Source organism: Helianthus annuus, chromosome 9 (assembly GCF_002127325.2).
Source record: "Helianthus annuus cultivar XRQ/B chromosome 9, HanXRQr2.0-SUNRISE, whole genome shotgun sequence".
Classification (NCBI taxonomy): domain Eukaryota; kingdom Viridiplantae; phylum Streptophyta; class Magnoliopsida; order Asterales; family Asteraceae; genus Helianthus; species Helianthus annuus.
The window spans coordinates 100,877,437-100,898,500 of NC_035441.2; the positions used below are offsets into that span (position 1 = coordinate 100,877,437).

General features: G+C 35.6%; 1 protein-coding gene across 1 annotated transcript; it reads left to right on the forward strand.

Annotated features, from left to right (window-relative positions):
* The first annotated feature begins 17,415 nt into the window (after nt 1-17,415).
* On the forward strand, nt 17,416-20,698 carry LOC110877699 (uncharacterized protein At2g39910). Its single transcript, XM_022125890.2, has 8 exons — nt 17,416-17,647; nt 17,766-18,192; nt 18,278-18,364; nt 18,992-19,182; nt 19,263-19,458; nt 19,921-19,985; nt 20,095-20,196; nt 20,293-20,698. The coding sequence occupies exons 1-8, from the start codon at nt 17,568-17,570 to the stop codon at nt 20,387-20,389; spliced, it is 1,245 nt and encodes a 414-aa protein (XP_021981582.1). The 5' UTR covers nt 17,416-17,567; the 3' UTR covers nt 20,390-20,698.
* The last annotated feature ends 366 nt before the right edge of the window (nt 20,699-21,064 follow it).

Genomic DNA, 21,064 nt, shown 5'->3' on the forward strand with positions numbered 1-21,064 from the left:
ACTAAATTACCCTAATTCTAGACTCTCTAAGTTTTAAATTTATAAAACTAAGACTCTCTAAACCCTAAACCACACAACCGGCAAGTGTACCGATCGGTGTAGTATAGCCTAAGGAAGTCCGAGTATCGAACCCAAGAGACTCTACTGATTACGCTAACGACTCTATCTAGACTTAGACTGACACAGACTTAACTAATTGTTTATTGATGGGGGGTTTTCTAAATATCCTAAAATAAAATAATAAAATAATGCTAAATATCTAGACGAACTAAACACGAACTCGAACGAAGACTGAACTCAAGGATGACGAAGGAACTACCTAGGCTAGACGCAAGCTAAACTCAGAATGGATTTCTATTCGATAATTTTGTGGTGTGGAACCGGGATCTTTAAATGCTAAACCTATTAAGACACCACTAAGCCCCTCAAACACTCTCAAGACGATTCTTGTGGCACTACCTAGGATGTTAAGCTCACCGGTTTTCTAGATTTCTTTTCCGTCCTCTAGTTTCTTGAAAGTGCCTATGTAAGACGCTCTACTTTGCCGCGCGAACGTCTAAAGCAACTATGGGTTTAATCTTGGCTTAATAGACAATGGGTTGTTAATTCCTTATAACTACACCGAGACCTATTAATATCCTCGAGCCTTTCCGCGACGAGTCTAGCAGCACACTTGATTTTAATTAATTACCGAATATTGTTTCTAAGGTTACTTACGCGTTTTCACCCTAAAGGATTAATGACCTATTACGTGATATAGACACTCACCTAAATCAAGAACCCTAATCCGACTCTATTCCATGATAAAGACCGTCACCAAGAATCGAACGAAACAATAAACAATAATAAAATAGTCACAAGCACGCATACGCACCAAGTTAAATTCCCACAGCTTTTACAGTACAAGAAAAATCCACAACCACGCGAAAAACCGAATAAAAATCCAAACTTTATTATGTTATTGTCATAACCTAGGCAGTTAAAAAGAACTAGCCAAGAATCATATTCACGGACAAGAAACGAGTCTCAAACGATAAGCAAATCATGTTTATAATTTTGTAAAACACAAAGTCTAACAAAACTAAAAATAATAAATTGCAAACCAAACCCGAATCTCGAATCTTGACCGCGGCTTGAACCCTCAAACCAACTTTTTTTTTCTTTCTCTTCTTGTCGCTGCCGTCCACTCTCCCTCCAATCGATGTGCGGCTGACTTCTGTCTTCGTCTATAATATTTCGTGCCTCTCCTAATTGCCGCCTCCTAAAACCCCTCCTCGCTGCCGCCTTCTTCCCCCAAAATATTAATAGGGCCGCTTTCTGTGTATAACGAAATATGAGTGGGCCTGGCCCCTCCTAGCCGTAGCCCTCCTGATGTTCAAGATTCCATCCAACCCAAATAATATATGTCTTCTGATTATTGTTGATCATTGGCTCATCGTGCATTGACATCCTCTTTTAATTCTTTGCTCCAGAATATATTGCCTTGTAATAATAATCCAATAATAATATGGCATCCTTTTTAATTTATAAAATACAGATTGTAGCCTCAACCCATTCACATAAAATAGCGAACAATTTTACTTCGATCACTGGTGTCTTACTCCACTCAACTGGCTGGTTATTTAAATATTACTCGTTTTCGCTCCATTTGCACCAGGACCTGCCAAAACACCAAATAATGTAATCTAATACTAAAAAACTAAATAAAGCAAATAAAAATTATACAAAACTATACAATTTACACGGGACAAATATGTGTATTTTACCCTACATCAGTAGACAAAATGGTGTTTCCTACACAATGTACAAACTGGATCCACATGGGATACGAAATCTGGAGGATCAAGAAAACTTATATCTAGGACCTTTGGGAACCCCAGGAGCAAACTCGTAAGAGTTTTACTTAAGAACCCTATCTGTCAACTCAATCAAACATCATTAACTTGACAAACTTGTCATTGAAGTTAACAAAACCGAAAGTACTTAAATTTTCTTCCGTTGAAGTCTTCAGTTTTACTTCTAACGAGTAGATAATTGCATTTCTACTCCCCTCAAAGTAGTTGCATCACGTTGATTTCCTTTGCTGAGAGCGAACACACGTTTGCTTTGTATACTTGGTCACTTCTCCCTGTTGGTAGAGACACATTGCTTCATTTCTTGAAAACCCATATGTTATACATGCACCTTTTACTATGCATGCGGTTCCATTTCGAATAAACGCTTCACTAAAGTTCAAATGTTACGTTGCTAAGTCTATATACTGATTCGTGATTCAGATGGCCTACATGATTGTTATTGTTGACTCTTTTGTTATCAAGTCAACACGCTTTCATGGAACCGCTTTCTTTCAAATTACTTGTTTGCTATCATGCCAAGATTCCCTTGTTGATATGTACATTTATTGCCGGGCTACACTGAGATTAAGTTCAACTGCTTGAACTCATCCACTTCGCATATTCAGTTTCAGACATCATATGATGTATTGAGAGCATCATATTCGAATATTTTCGCAAAGATCTTTTCATTTCGAATCATAGTAGATTCGGTTGGTCTATGACTCCACTAAATCGTTGACTGATTTCGATACCTTGCAGTGATACTTTCACAGAATTGAAGCTTGCGCTAATTGGGTTACTCATTTCATACACGAATTTAATTACCTATCTATTTGTTAACCATCCATTTTGATATCCACGATCAAAGCAGTCTTAACACAATTGTGTGTTGAGGCAACGGTACATATATTCATTTCATAAGCACAAAGTACCTCCTAATGATTCTTTCGTTATCAATCAAATGCCATACAGTACTTAATACTTTTTCATCTTCGATCAAAACAGTGGCCCTTTGATGATTGCGTATTCAACCAAAAACTTTATGACATTGTGTAAATCAAATCTTCCGGCTTGTTTCGGTACACTTTCATCTGATCTCAAACACGGTGAACTTGTTCAGTCACCGCTATTATGGAATTATGTCATTGCGACACCTTGTGGTGTCATTACAAACTTGTAGCTTGTGCTAATCATGGTCAACCGTTTCACGCAGGACTACATATACTTTTGCTTGACTCATCATTCAAACATTTCTGATGCAACTACTAATTAAGGCAAGGATACACCAGATTCGCTTGTTTTTCACTCGGCGTATTCTCGCAATTCAAAATTTTCAACACACTAAACTTTACCATTCATCTACTCGGGAGTTGACAGATCATTTTACTATTTCATTTGAGTTGTTGATTTTGAATTCATATAGCGGATGCTATGTTTCGTGAAGACTCGCTTGCATATTGCGATCGACCGTTTGAGAGTCTTATTAGTCAGATCTTCTGTAGGATCGTTTGTTGACCCGACGAGTCGTTCAGAAGAGTGCTTAGACTAATTCAGAGGCGGAATTCATTGAAATAGTCTTCGTAAAGCTTGATTTCACTACTTAATGTCTCCTGTATTGATTAACTGTCAAATTACAAGCTCTAGGAGACAAACGGGCAGGGCTTCGCCGTTACACCTTGAAAAACACACACACAGACTACTTGAACCGCTCATATGACACCCATATATATAGACACTCTGGATCGCTTATATGGACATGTCCATATAAGCGATCCACTCATTATGTCATATAAGCGATCCAACTTCATGACATATGAGCGATCCCATATATATAGTGACACAAAAGCGATCCACACTATATACCCTATAAGCGACCCTATCTAATACAAGATTTCTCATTTCTCGTTCACAATACAATCAGCCCTACCCTAAGACTCGAACGAAGATGTAGTCGACAGACAACTGCACCAACAGACTCCCCCTTGAATGTTGACGGAATCTTTAGTGAGAGTCTTCAATCATTCCCAGCTCTTCAATCTTGTTCGGTCTTCTTCAGGAACTCATCCTGGAATCAAATCTTCCTCAGAAATTCCTTCCTAGAATCATATGCCTGGATCTTTCTCTGGTTCTAACTTTCGTCAGACTCCCCCTATCATCATGCTGGGATCTCTGTCTGGAAATCATTATCACCATTGAAATCAACTCCTGGCTTTCTCTGTTTAAGCTCTTCTCTGGTTCTGATATGTCTCCTGGCTATCTGTAACAACAGGATCAGAAACCTGTAAAACTCAAACACTCTATCACAAATCAGAATAATTGTGATTCAACTTAATGAATCATCTAATCATTTGATACTTTTTACAATTAAACACTGATTCACAAATTTGAAACATTTCAATTTCTGATTCAACCTAATGAATCATTTTAAACATTTCAAATCACTTAACCAACCTGTCTGTTCATCAAGTTTAGCCTTTGAGATTTTGAAAATCAGCTCTTCAACATCAGTTGTCAAAAATCTTTTTGGATTTTTCAAAATATGAAACGTAAATGCAAAGACAGAAATTTAAATGCAAAACAAACATATTTTTGTGAGTTTGTGCAAGAGGATCATATCAGTTTTTGAGACACATCACAAGCATCGTTAAGCTTCTAATCATTTTAAGTTCTAAACGATTCACGTAGATTGACGATATAATTGTCCTCTTAAATTTTCATACAATTTTCAATCTATTCAGGATACTATTTAAGTGTTTTATAAACTTAGTTCAATTCATGTGTCCCACCTCTTGAATATACTCCCGTATCCAGAATCCCAATATTCAGTCTTACAGGTATGGACACTACAATGATATCTGTATATAAATTAGGGGAAAAATGCGAGAACTGAGGGATCTCAGGTCAGAACTTCCGTTCAGCAGAGAGATATCAGCTTCGACTTAGCAGTGTGTCCCCTTTAGAGGATCTTTTTAGCTACAACAGATGATTATCAATTTTATTGTCTAATCAACTGAGGGCTTTATGCTATGTTTCAAGCATTTTGCGGAAAGTATTAGCCAAGGACTAGGTCAGAACTACCGTTCAGCAGAAGTCCCGGAATAATACCCCAGACATCATAGAATATAAACACCTAGTATATCAGAATACGAGATCTTTCAAACGAGATTTCAGGGGTTACCTATATATCCAAGTAGTGTTCCCCACGAATTTCACAAGTTTGAAATTTTAGGTTTATATCCCGAATAAATCTACTAAATGTATAAAAACCTATCGTCACATCATCAGTGAGACCGTTTATTACATTTGACATTACATTTCTTTAGCGTGCTGTGATAGTCCAACTAATTTACTATCATTTCCTCTTGTTTCGCAACAAAACTCATTTTTGACTTTTTCAATGTTTTTGACTTTTTCAAATTTTCTAATTTTTTTAAAAATTTTTCTCCCCCTAAAATCAAAATATGTTTCAATTTTGATTTTCTGAGAAAATTTGAAACAAACTGTACAAACTTGACAACTTGATGAGAATCACTTCAATTCTCCATTCATTTGGCATAAACAATCAGAACTCCCCTTCACAACAAACTATTTTCCCATTGTGATCTCAAAACACTTAAGTTTGTTTTAATCAGAATGGTTTTTCCGGAAAATATGTTTAGTTGTTTTTACCTTTTGTAAAATGGGGTTCACATCATCACTTTCTTTACCAAATTCTTGAATGATAAATAAATCAAGTCCAATTCAATGACCTTGATTTAACCACTTGTAAGATCAACTCCATTCCACAACTAAAAACTTTCAAACCTGTTTTTCAACCAATTACCATCATTTGGTTGAATTTTCAAAGTGCCGATTCCTACTCCTTGCTTACAAACCTGGGAGTTCCGGCAAGTCCTGCAACTTTTTCAAACAGATTTAGAAAGATGCCGATTCATGATCCGCAATACCATCTTGGGATCTCCGGCAAGTCAGGTTTTTCATTTAAACAGATTCACCCAAGCCTGACGGTCCTTGGGTGATTTCGAATTCTTGTTCAACAATGGTGGAAAATTTGCATCATCCATTGTTAAACCTGAATTCTCCTTTTTTACCTCAACCATTGGCTCCTCTGGTTTTAACGAACCAGAATCATTGCCTGAATGTGGCTTGTCTGACTTTAATGAGTCAGATTCATCGCCGACATGTGGCTCCTTTGTTTCCGAAGAAACAGATTCATCGCCAACCTTTTCCTTCTTCTTCTCCTCTTTTGTCCCCAGATTTGTATCTGATGAATTCTTTTTGCTTGTCTTTGCAACTGAGGGAGTAGATTCATCAGAACTTTTATTCTTCCCAACGGATGAACCCGAGGACAAAATCTTCTCGAGATATTCTCTTGCCTTCTTCCTCTTTTTCCTCAGACTGTCTTTCTGCCCCTGTGAAAGTTTCACTTTCTTTTCCTGAATTGACTGTTCTTGAACTTTAGGTTTCAGAACCTTCTGTTCCTGGGGCTTGACTTTGACTGGAATCTTTGCCGATTTCTGAGAATTAACCCTCAATCTTTCATTCGATTTCCTTGGGCAATCTCTGGCAATGTGACCTTTGATGTTGCAATTAAAGCACCTCCTGGTCTCATAACTCCAATACTGGCAGTTAACAGCAATGTGTCCGTGATATCCGCAGCTGTAACACACTCTGTTATCGTACCAATCACCATTTTTAGTCCAAACGCTCAGATCAAAGCATTGTTTGGCTTGGTGATATTCTTTTCTCAAACTTGCTGGATTTGGCTTTGAAGCACTGTGGTCCGACCTGCACCACTTATTACCAAAAATTTTTGAGTTTTCATTTTTTACTTTTTGTGTTTTTTTCTTTTGATTGGATGAACGATCTGATGAACTTTTAATATCTTTTCGAACAATTTTCTCATTGTTAATTTTTTGTTTCTGTTCTGCTTTCTTCTTCAAAGGTTTTTGCTTTGAGCATTCACCCTTTTCAGTTGATTGCAGAACAGTTTTCTGAAATTTTTCCTTTTTATCATCAGATTTTTCATCACAATCTTTAACTTTGACTTTGTCAAAGTTTGTGGCCTTATCACTCATTGGAACAGAATTGATTGGTTTTGGACAGGGAAAATTCAAACTGTCTGATTGAGTCACAAAACCTATCAATTTTTTCTCAAGTTCATCAATCTTGCTTCTGGAATTCTCAGCTTCTTTTTCAAACTGAGAGATTCTTTCAAGATGAGACTTGATTGATTTTTCATTTTCATTTTTCAAGTTTTCAAGAACAGATTTTTCATTTTCCAAAACATTTATCTGTTCTTGAAGTTTCACTTCATTAGCTTTCAGATTTTTGTTCTCCAATTTTATCCAGAAATCTTCATTTTCTGATGATTTCTGTTTGCTTTCAAAAACCTTTACATTTTCTTTCAACTTCTCGTTTTCAAATGTCAAACTGTTCAAATTACTTAACAGTTTGTCATTTTCAATTTTCAGTTTCTCACAATTTTCCTTCAACATAAGAATCTGTTTATCATCAGCTTGTTTCACATCTTCTAACTTCTTGACTTCCGATGTCAAACTTTCCGCATCCTTCAAGAGTTTGTCATTTTCAGTCTTGAAGCTGTCACATTTTAAGCATACTGATGCAGAACTTGAAGATTCAAGCTCTACAGATTCTTCATCTTTTTGAGCATCCTTCGTTTCCATCTTGTCGATTCCTGCACGAAAGAGTTTAACAAAATCAAAAGGATTCATATTATCATCAATATAACATTTCCTTTTGATATCATATTTCAGAGTACTCTTTGTTGCAAGAAATACACAAACTCTTCTATCAACTTCAATGAGTACATCCAACTCCAATCTATGTAAATTCTTTTCCATCTCAGCCAAAAATTCCCTCCGTTTCTTTTCTTCCTTATACCACTCTGCTCTAACTTCATTAAAGAACTGATGTGGAAAAAGTTCTGGAAAGAAATCTTTCTGTCTTAGTTCAACCATAAACTCATCCCATTTAGCAGGTAAAACAGTTGTCAATTTTGATAGATATTCATCATTTGACAACTTAATACCCCTACGCCACATATTGTCCGTTAAGATTTTAAACCGATTTACTATCTCTTTCAACGTTTCCTCCTTTTGGCATATGAATAATTCAAAACTTTTAGCCCAAGTGTCCGATTTTACATTTTTATAATCGGTATCCATATTTCTCATATACCAATTATTAAAATCCTCTAGCTTAATGTTTTCTTGTTCATCAAATACCATCGTCATTTTTCACAAATCCAACACGTGCTAGTTGACTAATAAGCGAACCAACTATTGATCAGATGAGCGGTCCAGACAAATAACCACAAAAGCGAACTAACAACTGTCCTTGAAGCGGTCCAAATAATGTTCAGATAAGCGATCCAAAATCGACCGTATGAGCGGTTCTAATCGATCGTTCGAATGAGCGGTCCAAAACTGTTCGATCGAGCGATCCACAACTTATCCGGATGAGCGATTCAAGAACTGTCCGTTCGAGCGGTTCAAATGAGTTAATTTGGAGCGGACCAGGTCACTTGACCGAATAAGCGATTCACAATTAACCGAATGAGCGGTCCACAAATGTGAAATTACGAGCGGTCCAGAAAAGCGATCAGCTTTCGGACATCATTTTGACGTACTATTTCTTCAAATTTCGACACCAAACTTTCAAGGATTTAACTCTATGCTATCGTGCACAATCCCTGAGATTTTGAGACGATTCCGACCGTTAAAACTTCTCGAACTAAGAAAAGAAGGTGTAGAAGTGAGAATTTCGAGCGAAAATCGAGCTAAACGGCAAGAACTCTTCCTCCTGAGCTCTGATACCACTTGTAGGATCGTTTGTTGACCCGACGAGTCGTTCAGAAGAGTGCTTAGACTAATTCAGAGGCGGAATTCATTGAAATAGTCTTCGTAAAGCTTGATTTCACTACTTAATGTCTCCTGTATTGATTAACTGTCAAATTACAAGCTCTTGGAGACAAACGGGCAGGGCTTCGCCGTTACACCTTGAAAAACACACAGACTACTTGAACCGCTCATATGACACCCATATATATAGACCCTCTGGATCGCTTATATGGACATGTCCATATAAGCGATCCACTCATTATGTCATATAAGCGATCCAACTTCATGACATATGAGCGATCCCATATATATAGTGACACAAAAGCGATCCACACTATATACCCTATAAGCGACCCTATCTAATACAAGATTTCTCGTTTCTCGTTCACAATACAATTAGCCCTACCCTAAGACTCGAACGAAGATGTAGTCGACAGACAACTGCACCAACATCTTCTCTTTTTGTGAAACCCCTGCTAGCTGGATCACACTAGACTATACGTCAAATACGACTTGTACCTTTGATGACAAATGCTAAAAGCACACACCTTTTAACCCTAGGATTCGGGTTGTTGTATATTCTTGGGCTCACCAAATGTGAGTAAGGTTTGATTCGGTTTAATGATTATCTACCTCGATATTATCCATACACATATACGTGTGACGTAACCATAAGGGTTAAGGTAGTACAAATTTCGAGGATGAAATTTCTTTAACGAGGGGGAGAATGTGACAACCCTCACCAAACCAGGTATCCGTACAAGTTAATTAATATTTAATTAATGCTTAATTACTGTGCTTGCTTGCCATTATGATTAAACTGCTTCTTGATTTCTGATACATACATACACATGCATCACCTTCATACTGTCACTCCACTTATTATATACAAACATTAGTGACAATCTCGATGCACAAAGCACGGTTAGCACAGTGAGCGGATAACCCAATAAACGTGCTGACATTGCCAGCACTAGACAGACACTGTCTCTGAGGCCAGTATGAGCCGGGAATAGATCACTACACTGGTAGGGAGTGTAGGGAGGTGAGGATTGTAAAACTGCGTCACTAGGTGATAGTTATAGTGACCGGATGTGCCTAAAACATGCTCTAATTACAAAATTCTGCACTCTATTACAAAATTCAGCATTTTATTTAACTAGTAAAGTGCAAAAACATGGAAAAATAATACTAGACACTTTCCAAAGTGTCGGGAATTCATTGTGTCACTAAAACACTATTAAAGACACTTTAAATGCTTATTTAGCACTTTAACGGATCAGTATCCAACCGAACAACCGGACTTTACCCGGAACATAAAAATATTGTCAATAACATTGTTTATACTTTTCTGAGCTAGTTAGGGTCCCCGAATACCCTAACACCCTTTATAATTCATAACACGCATAATACTCTAATTTACACCCTTGAACCTTAACTAGTTACTAACCATTCGACTGAAATCCAACTATAAACCCCCCCCCCTCAACCGATCGTTTCCCCAAGGGGGACACACTTCACAAATTTTTGATTATTATAATCAAAGATGTCTAATATCTAGTAGACATATTATTTGTTGGACAAAAGCACAAGATGGATTGTAAGAAAGCTTGAGAGATAAACATTTCATTCACTAAACACTTAACAAAAAAGTTCCTCTCTTTCCCTCTCTAGGAAGCCCACGGCCGAGACCACCATCCATCATCCACCCATCATTCAAATCTTGTTCAAGCTATTTTCTTACATACAAGTGTGCAAGAGAACATACGAAGAGACCCGGTGCTTTCGGAATCTCAAGAACCTCTCTGCGTTGCTTTTATCCAGCTTGTTTTCGCTTTGATTCTTCCCTAGCCACGAGCTAGTAGTAAGTGCTTCCCAACATCTTCTTGTTCTTGTTTAAAGTGGTTAATAAGAAATTTAACGGTTAAAATCCAAGGACACACAAGATCAAAACATAAAGTCTTGAAAGAATGATAAATAAGTTGGTTAAAGAGTAACTAGTGGTGTAAATCTTATGAAACTTGTTTAGTTGTGATTATTTTATGTTGTTTGATGCTAGTAGTGGGATAGATCATCATCTAACCATGCTAGATCATGTTCATGGAACATGAACTAGTAGTTTGTTAAGTGTGAAAGTTACAAGATGATGAACTCTTCCACTAACAAAACATGAACTTGTGTAAAAGCGATTTTTCTTGTAAAATAAGGTTTTAAACTAGTAGATCTAAAGATCTACAAGTGGTATTTTCGAAGAACCAAGTGTAAGAGGCAAGTCTTGCTTTAAATCCGGATCTTACACAAACTACAAGCATTTTAGGGAAAAAGCAAGTGTGTAAACACTTGTGTAACAAAAAGATTTAACAAAGAAATATTTTCGTAAATTTTGACTAGAAGTTGTAAGACTACATATTCTTTAAAAATAAAGTTTTCAAGAAACTGATTTTATTTTTAAAGATGACAAGATCCGCTAAATATGTTAGGAATTTAATACATATTTTTACACAACTTACAAGTTCATGAGTTTGCAATTTAGACTTATTTTGTCATGTTTGATGTTTAAATATTGTGTATTGATGGTTGATAAATTATTGATTGAATTTTGAAAAGAAAATGATACGCTTGAAAGCGTGGCCACCTCCAGTTACAGAGGAAACTCTGGCGAATTTTTTTCTAAAAATATAACACTTAGAAATATTTTTGGTGACAAGTGTTTATGAGTATATTTTCAACTTGTTTTCAAAATATAAATTTCGTCATGGTTTTTATTACAAAATAACCAAGTGTCGGAGGTGAATTTTTGTAAAGGAAACTTGTTAGATATATATATATATTGGGAATATATATTTCTTAATAAAACGCTTGTGTGCTTACGTGATTATTTTGTGAACTAAAGATATATTATTTTTAAGGTAAAAATAATATTACTTGATATATCATGAAAATACGACTCCAAAATAATACCAACGCCCTCACAAATAAATATTTAAGTTACATCGGTATTGTTTTTACAACGTGAACTCTAAAATGTAACGCGCGTATTTTCGGAAAATACTCTTAATAGTGTATTTTGACAAAGTATTATTTTGGGAAATTGTATGAAATAAAATATAATATTTTTGGGAAAAATATGTATATTTTGGAATCAGAACATTTTAGACAAGTGATTTAAAATATATTTTCAAGTGAGACTTAAAAATATATTTTTCGGAATTATAACGTATACGTATATTTTGGTAAAATATTATTTTGGAAACTGTAGAAACAGAAATATGTTATTTTTGGGAATATATTAACATATTTTTATTTGGAACAATAACATCGAAATACGACGCCATTACTTGGCAAGATATACATGTACATATATTATGTTAAGAATACGAGTATACAAGTATAAATTACCCCCATCCTTGGGAAGGAAATGCGCATATACAATACTTGAGAAGTATAACTCTAAGATAGTTGTCTAACTATTATTTCAAAACCTTAAAAACAGTTATAACTTGGAATAATACCGGAAACGTAACCCAAAAACACAAATACTAAGACAAGGCACTACCTGTTTGTCTAATAGACAATAGACCATTGTAGGTAGTCGTGATTGCCATGGAGATTGGGTTACGAGTACGAAGACGCAATACTGTGAGTTCATGTTCCCCCTTTTTCTCTTAACTGTTTTCAGTTTTTATACTTCGGGGGTGAAACACATGTTACTATGATTACGAATACTTTTTACATGGTATGGTTAGCATAAGGAGGGTTACTACTTAGATCATGTGAGTGGGTAGGCTGAAACTAGAGGCCATTAATCCTCATTGTAGGACCGAGGGTCATTAGCGGTAGATCTATCTGGGTGTAGCGAGCCCAACCCCTGAGTCCGCTGAATGAACCAGGTGGTGACTTTGAGCCCGATGCAAAAATCTGCTAGGTTTGAGTCTTCCTACAGCACTTCACACATATCATTGGCTTTGCAACCCAATGGTGATCTCTTTTTCCTTAATTGCTACATACCAGGGATTTTCATACATACAGATAATTTTTCAAAAGTTTATACCTACTCACTTACACATGAACTCACTCAACTTTATGTTGACTTTTCAAACTACATGTATTTCAGGGAACTAATGGATCTGGCACGGTATGCACATATTATCAAGCTGCGTTTGAATAAAGAAGTCATCCAGGGTTTAGAAGGTGTAACCTCTTCCTGGACGGGTTACATATCTCTAAACCTAGTATTGCTTAAAGTCTTTTGCTAAGTTTTTACGAACTCATTAAAATCAAGTCAAGGTTTGTAACTTATTTTGTGATTGATGTTTTAAGACAAGTATAATATGACATTTTTCTAAACTCTATTAACATGTGAATATCTCATGTTTTTATCATATAGCATGGTTATGATTGTTGCTATGGTATTAAGAAGTCACACCAAATAAACCCACGCTTCCGCAAAGCCAGGGTGTGACATATATGAATAGGATCAACAATTTATAATATATATTGTATAAACCCAAATAACAACTTTTTTATCTACAAACATTTGTAATCTTTAAACAATTTTAATCTTATTATCTTATCTCATAATTTATATAGGATTATCAGTGGATGTGGTTGTTCTTTATTGGTTTTTACTGTTATCCCTACCCACTTAGATTTAATAAGTATCCGTCATATGTTACAGTTTATAAAAAAATATTTAATTTGTGCTTGTTTCTCCCATTAACTTATTTAAGTAATCTCATTCAATAGCTTTTTTATATACTTCATATTTTGTCTAAGTCATTCAAAGTATGTTGTTCAGAAAAATCCTAACCAAGTATGAAGCGTAAATTCAAACCCATTTTATTTGTTTTTTTGTTCGGTTTATCAATCCACGTTTTATTTTATTTGTTTTGTTTGGTTTATTTGGATAACTGAAAAAAATACCGTTTAACTTAATTATTTATAAAATAAAGATAATAATATTTTATTTTAAAAATCATATACAAATAAACCATAAACCTAACAGATGAACATCCGATTTACATTCCACAAAGATTACAAAATTTGTTGTTAAGTTTTTTTATCAATATAATAGATTGCTTGGAATAATTAATTCAATAATCTGAAACAATTCTACTTTGCTTTTCATGAAATGATCTTTAATTACAAAATGATAAAATGAAATATTATAATTTATTGAGATTATGTTAATCCCTAACTATGACATATTGTAATTCAAAATTTAAAAACCACTGTTTTCTTCTATTTTTTAATATTGCTGATCTTCTACTCTTTCTTCTTTTGAAAGCATCTCCTTCTTTCATGTATGCAATGTCAAAGAATTCACGTTCATCTTCTTCAGCTGCTAATTCATCTCAACGAAATTTACATAGTAAGTGAAATTATAACTTCTTAACTCATCATTTCCCAAATCAAAATCAGCTTTCAGATGGAAATCATAATTCTACTTGGTTTTTTTTTTGTAGGTCGTCTTATGAGAACTCCTGTTTCAGATATCTCTAACAGATCTCCTCTTTCAGATATCACAAATGGTAATAGCTCTTGAATTTGATTATAAGTATACTTTTTTCCGTTTAATGTTTCTAAGTGGACCGATTCTTGTGTTCCGTACATATTATACTTTCTCTGTTATTTAGTTACTTCACCGAATGAAAGGCGTAAGCTTCGAAAATTAATACTTGATAATAAGAAATCAAAGAATGCATCGTCATCATCAACGAATGTTCGTAACATCTTTTCTGACAATGCAAATTTGGTCGAATGTTCTGATACTACGGATCAACATATGTACTCCATTGCGTGTCGAGCAGTTAGAAATGCTACTGGTTCTTTAATTTCAACTACACCAGGTTTGTATTTTGTTTCTTTATTATCTGTTTTGATAAATACATTTCTAAACCACATACTGGTACTGGGTAAGGATAGTGTAAAAAGTGCTCAAAGTGTGAGAAGTGTAAGAAGTGTATTATAACACTATATATAATACTATATAACACCATATAAACATCGTATAACAATATGTAACACCATATAATACCATATAACACTATGTAACACTATATATCATTATATAACAAATATAACACTATACATCTATAATAGACATGCTATCAGACAACCTATAGTGTTATATTTGTTATATAATGATATATAGTTTTACATAGTGTTATATGGTATTATATGGTGTTATATATTGTTATACGGTGTTTATATGGTGTTATATAGTATTATATATAGTGTTATAATACACTTCTTACACTTCTCACACTTTGAGCACTTTTTATAGGATCCTCTACCTACTGGTACTAACATAAATGTTTTAATATTGGATGTTCATATAACGGCATTGACATAGGTACACCTCTAGATAGCAACCGTCGATATTCCATTACTTCTAGCATTATTAGCAGTAACAATCAGCCGATATTGGGTAGTAACTCTACGCTTACGTGGCTGTCTTCTGGTAAACGTAACCTCGAGCGCAAGAAGCGTGATGTACTTGCCAGTTAATTAGTATATGTTATATAAACTGTTTTTTTTGTGCATATATTCAACATTCCTTTAATTCACATGTATATGTTTACTTTTTCATCAAGGGGAAGAGAGCCGCCACCATTCAGAAAAAGCTTAACCGTAGAAATAAGATTGCAAAGACTGCAAAAAAACATTCTGGACATCCTCTCGACCCTGAGTTATTTCATTTTGATCGCAAAGGAGACTATAGGCTGGTATACCATTTTATATAACAAACTAATGATTTATGTTTATTTGTCTGACTATTATTTTTTTCCACACAATACATGTAGCGTCTTCCTGCTGAAGTTGCCAGACGAGCAGGTCTTTCTCTTGATCTTCATCCTTTGAAAGTTCAAAACATGGTTGGAGTTGTGGAGGTTTATGATGTTAAGTCTGAGTTAAATGAATTGAACCCACGTTATGCGTTGGACGGTTGGCGAAAGTTTATGACTGACAATAACTTGAGGTTTGGTGATATGTTGCACTTCACATACGTGTCTTCGCAACAGAAGATTGTATTAAATGAAGTTACATCAGTTTAACAAACACATTTAAGTCTGTTCTGATATCAGATACTATAACTATGATTTTTTTATGGTGATGTTGTATGTTTTTTTTTTAAATTATTAACTTGATGATTTGTTGCTATGTATGGCTAAGATGATAAAACACTTTTATTAGCACTTTATGTTTTACATTTGCCTAAATAGATTCTGTGTTAAATTATAGTTCTTTAAGTCATTGTTTCATTTTCTTGAATTCTATCTAATTTTGTAAAAAAAATCAATAACAAACAGTGGTTTGAACATCTGTTTGCCTTTTGGTCAATAGTTAATGGAAACCCATGTTAGGTTGAACAGTGTTTTGAAGAGGAAAACAATGTGAGAAGACAGTAGATCTTAGTAAGTTAAACATCTGTTAAGGCTTAAACATATGTTTAGCCTTTAACAGATGTTTGGCCTTTTATATCACATGTTTGGATTTAAACAGTTGTTTGACCGTAAATACATGTTTGACCTTAAACAGATGTTTTGCCTTTAACAAATATTTCGCTTTCTATATCAGATATTTGGACTTAAACAGATGTTTGACCTTAAACAGATGTTTGGCCATAAACAGATGTTTGGCCTTAAACCAAACATCTGTTTAAGCTCAACATCTGTTTGAATATTTGTCAACTTCTGATTGACTTTTGGTCAACATCTGTTTTAAATTTGGTCAACATCTTATTTTGTAAAGAAGTATAAAAACAAAGATTTTTACAAAATCCCAAATCACCCTATCATGTAAGTGCATTGAAGTAAAAGTGGAAATGATATTATTCATATGGTCCTATTGTGCTTTTTTTTGTCCTCTAATAATAGTTCATGATCTAATCCGGTGATTTGAAGACATTGTTGTTGAATCGAATGAGATGGTTGATGTAATGAGGTTGTATTAGTAACAAACAGTAATTAATATAACTAAGTTTCCTGAGCCTGGGAAGCAATCCCGGGTAAAAATCTAGTTGATTTATAAATAAAAAGTTAATAAGGAGAAAAAGTTTTGACAAACTCAAAAGGACTTTTTAAAATAACTTATTGTATAGAAATGAAAAGTCAGTTTTGAAAAGTTAGAACATTATGACTTTTTGAAGCTACTTATATGTTTTCATAGAACATTGTAGTTTTTTTAAGGTCGTTAGACATTTTACATGAGTAACCTAAACTAAACACTTAAAAAAACAATTTATTAACTTATTAGCTTTTCTTACTATATAACCTAATCCAAATATTTTTTTTTAAAAGTCCGTTTTCAAAAAATTATAAAGTCCGTTCTAATAAAAAGTTTTTTTTAGTTAAGACTATGGGGTATGGGGCGGGGTTGGGGTGTGGGTTGGAGAGAAACGCCTAAGTCACCACCCCGGGTGAGCTTGGGTTTGGGCGTGACCCCTTGGGCGGGAGTTTAAGGCCGGGCGTGGGGCGGGGCTACCACATGACATGGCGGAACCTCATTGGCCAAGAGCACTAACCCTTTGAAATTGGCTTTTATTTTCCACGCCCCCCAACCCACGCCCCACCATACCCCTTTGAAATTGGCTTTTGGTCTTGGTTGTCCCATAGTCCACGTGTCACACCATACTCCCAACCCACGCCCACCATTGGGTGTCCCATAGTCCACCTGTCGTACTATGCACCCAACCCACGTCCCACCATACCCACGGTCTAAATAAGGCCAAACACCCCATTTCCCTGTTCATCGGAGGTTCACGAAAACCATAACCCCGTTTCCACCGTCGATGAGTCCTGCTGCAGATGTCGGGTAATATGAGGGACGAAGGACTCACTTTGTATCGTCTTCTTTGATCGATTTGATGTGTTCTTTCTTCGCTGGAACGCTAGTTACACCGCAGATGGCCAATTCAACCTCCGATTTTCATCAAAAACTCATCCTGTAAGTAAGCTCTCCCCCCTCTCTCTCTCTCTCTCTCTCTCTCTCTCTCTCTCTGTCACACACACACACACACACATACTATATCCATCATCAACTCTTATGCTGTGTCGCATTGCAGGTTAGCAGAACCCATCCGACAATCACTATCATCCACCACCCCATCGGACGGTTCACCTTCACTCAAATCCCACCTTCAATCTCTCCTTCCTCCACCCAACGAACCCGATCTTCAACCCCTGTTCACCAACTTCAGCTTACTCTGTGCCGCTCTGGCTGCTTCCCAAACCTCCACATACGATCAACTCTCTTGGATTCCGGTCTCTCTTTCCACTTCTGCGGAGTCTGCTTTTCAAGACTTACAAAAAGCTTATTCCGATTATCAAAACAAGGATTTGTTGGTGGAGTTGATGCCCATAGTTTTGCCTTTGCTGAAATCGAGTATTACGGAGAGTTCAATTGATGATGACGGTGATGAGGCTTCGGATCGGGTTCCGGTTGCTTATGCTGTTGTTGCTGCTTATCAGTTTAAATGGTTTGTTACACAGGTCTTGTCTCTTGCCCTAATTTAAATAAATAAAAAGAACTAGGGTAGGGTTTAAGATTATATTAAATTTATGTTATGTCACACAGATTGATCTTCAGCTGCTGGGAAAACTGTGTTCCTTGATTATTCCCTGTGCACTCACTGCACTTGATCATTGGTCACCCCAAGTCAAAGTAAGTACCCGATTTCTGGTTCTTCAATATCATACACACTATGTTGTAATCTTGGTTTTAAAAAGCGTAAGGCGCGCGCTTCATGAATGCAACGCATTCCTAATCATAGTTGTTAATGGCGAATAGCGACAAATAGCGGTAAGGTACCTATATGCTACATAGCGAATAGAGATAAATAGCGGGCGGCTATTTTATAAATAGCGATACACTAGAAAAGAAATTTTAAAAAAATTATGTGTATATTATGTACATATGCTATTTTACATGTATATTTTACAAAACCTAAAATTTAGTTATTTCATAGCTGTATTTAATTGTTATTTATATTAAAAAAAATAAAAATAAAATTAGGTGGCGCTATTCTCGCTATCCATCGCTACAACCCTAATAGCGACACTATACTTGTACGCTACATAGCGCGCTATAGCGATCGCTACGATCACTATTGACAACTATGTTCCTAATAAGCTATCCCTTTGCTTGTTTTACGTATCAGTCACTTACAGAACTTAGTTTTGACCAACTTTGGGCGCTGCCTCAAGGCCCTAAGGCACCTTCCTGATCACTTCAGGTGTGTCCTTTTAAACTACGGCTGTAATTGACGGGTGGGTCTGATTATTATTTCAGGGGGAGGGAATGAGTGTGTTTATACATCTTGCGAAACATGTGAGCTGTAGTGAGTTCAGTTTGTATGAAGATGTGATCCTAGATGCTTGCTGCCAAAACATTGCTTCCAGCGATGAGATATGGGAACATGTGGTTGAGATGTCGGTGCTCCTTGTGACTTGTACGCAACAGAACAATCCTCGTAGCCCATGGTATGCTACTTTATCTACAACTTAAAAGTTGATATGAATTTTGAAATGAAGAATACAGTTTGGATGTGGCATTTGTGTAGGTTTGAGAAGGTGCTAAATGAGATGTTGAGCCACCTATGGCGACAGCCGAGATCTAAGGAGCGGCGTATTGCTTGGCTTAAACACATTGAACCGCTTTTCAGTGGCATGGGTATTGTATTGTTGGGTCATTTCAGGCGCCTTCTTCCCCTGTTTTTCAAGTGGTTGCATGCTGATGATGATGCAAGTGTTCTACTGGTAAGAATTAACTCTAAAAGAACATTATCCCGTTAAAAGTTAGAAACTAGAATAAACAACATATTTTTTAGAAGATCACCGTACCCACTTGTTTACGATCCTTTTAACCCATTTATCACAGCCCCCAACTCGTTCATAACCCATTTACAGCATGATGTGTCCACCAGTCTGTAACCCCTTTGATTAGTTTATATTAATAGGTTACATGGCCCAGAACACATGGAGGATGACGCCAAAGTTTAGGGGCTAAACTAGCATATAAACCGTCTAATTTTCGAGTTGTTTTGAAACAGCGTAGTGTATAGGGTGCTTTCTTTTTTATTGCTTTAAATAGTTAAAAGTCCTGTTTCTTAGTGATGTCAAAATTACAAAGGAAGATGTAAATAATATAAATATTAAAAAAATTTCTGTTTTTGTTGCTAAATGTGTTAAGTGTAAAGATTTAATTTATCCAATTTGCAGGTCCTCGACAGTATCAAAACAGTTATAAAGTTCACGTGGATAAGATATTCACCGTATTATGACAAGTAATGTTTATCTTCTCTGCTTAGCAATACTTAGCGGGTAAAATATAAGGAAAAACACACTCGTTTCGCCATCTGCCCATCTTAATAACGTGTTCTAAAATTCTCTTAGGTTGATAGATGAATTGGTGACTCTATACAAGGATGCATCAATGAAAGTTGAAAGAGAGAATATACGAGCTCGTATACTTCAAATACTCATCTTGCTTCAACCGTAATATTCAAATCCTGATTGATTTACGGGTACCAATGTACCATAACTAATACTGCTGACTTTATCTAATCTGCTTTTTTTATCAATCATTTTTAGATGCAAAGGTCAGCAGTTTGAAGCAGCTTGGATAAAACACAAACACGATCCAAATTTATCGTCACTTTCTCCCTCACTCACTCACTGTAGCAGCTGATTATTTCAACTCCATCACAGCTGGAAACACACAAATGCCTAATTTGACAAGAACCGAGAGTTCATCTAATTGATATCTTTATCTTAGCCAACAACCTGCTACTGATTATTCCTTTTTTTTTTTTTTGAAAGTTCTAGTTAATAATGAAGTTTTTTTGATTTATTTGCGTTTGCCATGGTTGTTTGCAGTCTTTAAGCTATGTAAATGGTAGTCGATGATGAAAATGTGATGTAGTTGCACTATACTAGTTTTTTGAAGTCTTTAAAGCTATGTAAATGGTTGTCAATGATGACAAATATTTTATGCACTTTCACTATGCTACCAGAGGATCTCACATGGTAGGAGAAATCCATGTTGTCATTACCCGGATCAAGCTTCTTTTGCAAATCTCAGCAAGTTAAGAAATTTCTAATTATTTTACATGTAAGGTGATTTTCAATGATTTTTCAGATTTGGAGAAGCCGTTTAGTGTGATTCTGAGAATATTCATATCAACTTATATCAGTTGTCTACAAATTACCAAAAGACCAATCTGGATTTGAGGCTTCTGTGAAAGTGACACACACACACACACACACGAGATAAAGGTTGGTATATATATTTAGCAAGTCCTCAAACCCCCGTTATTAGACCAAAGGTTGATCAAAACACCCACACTCCGGCCAACACGACAAA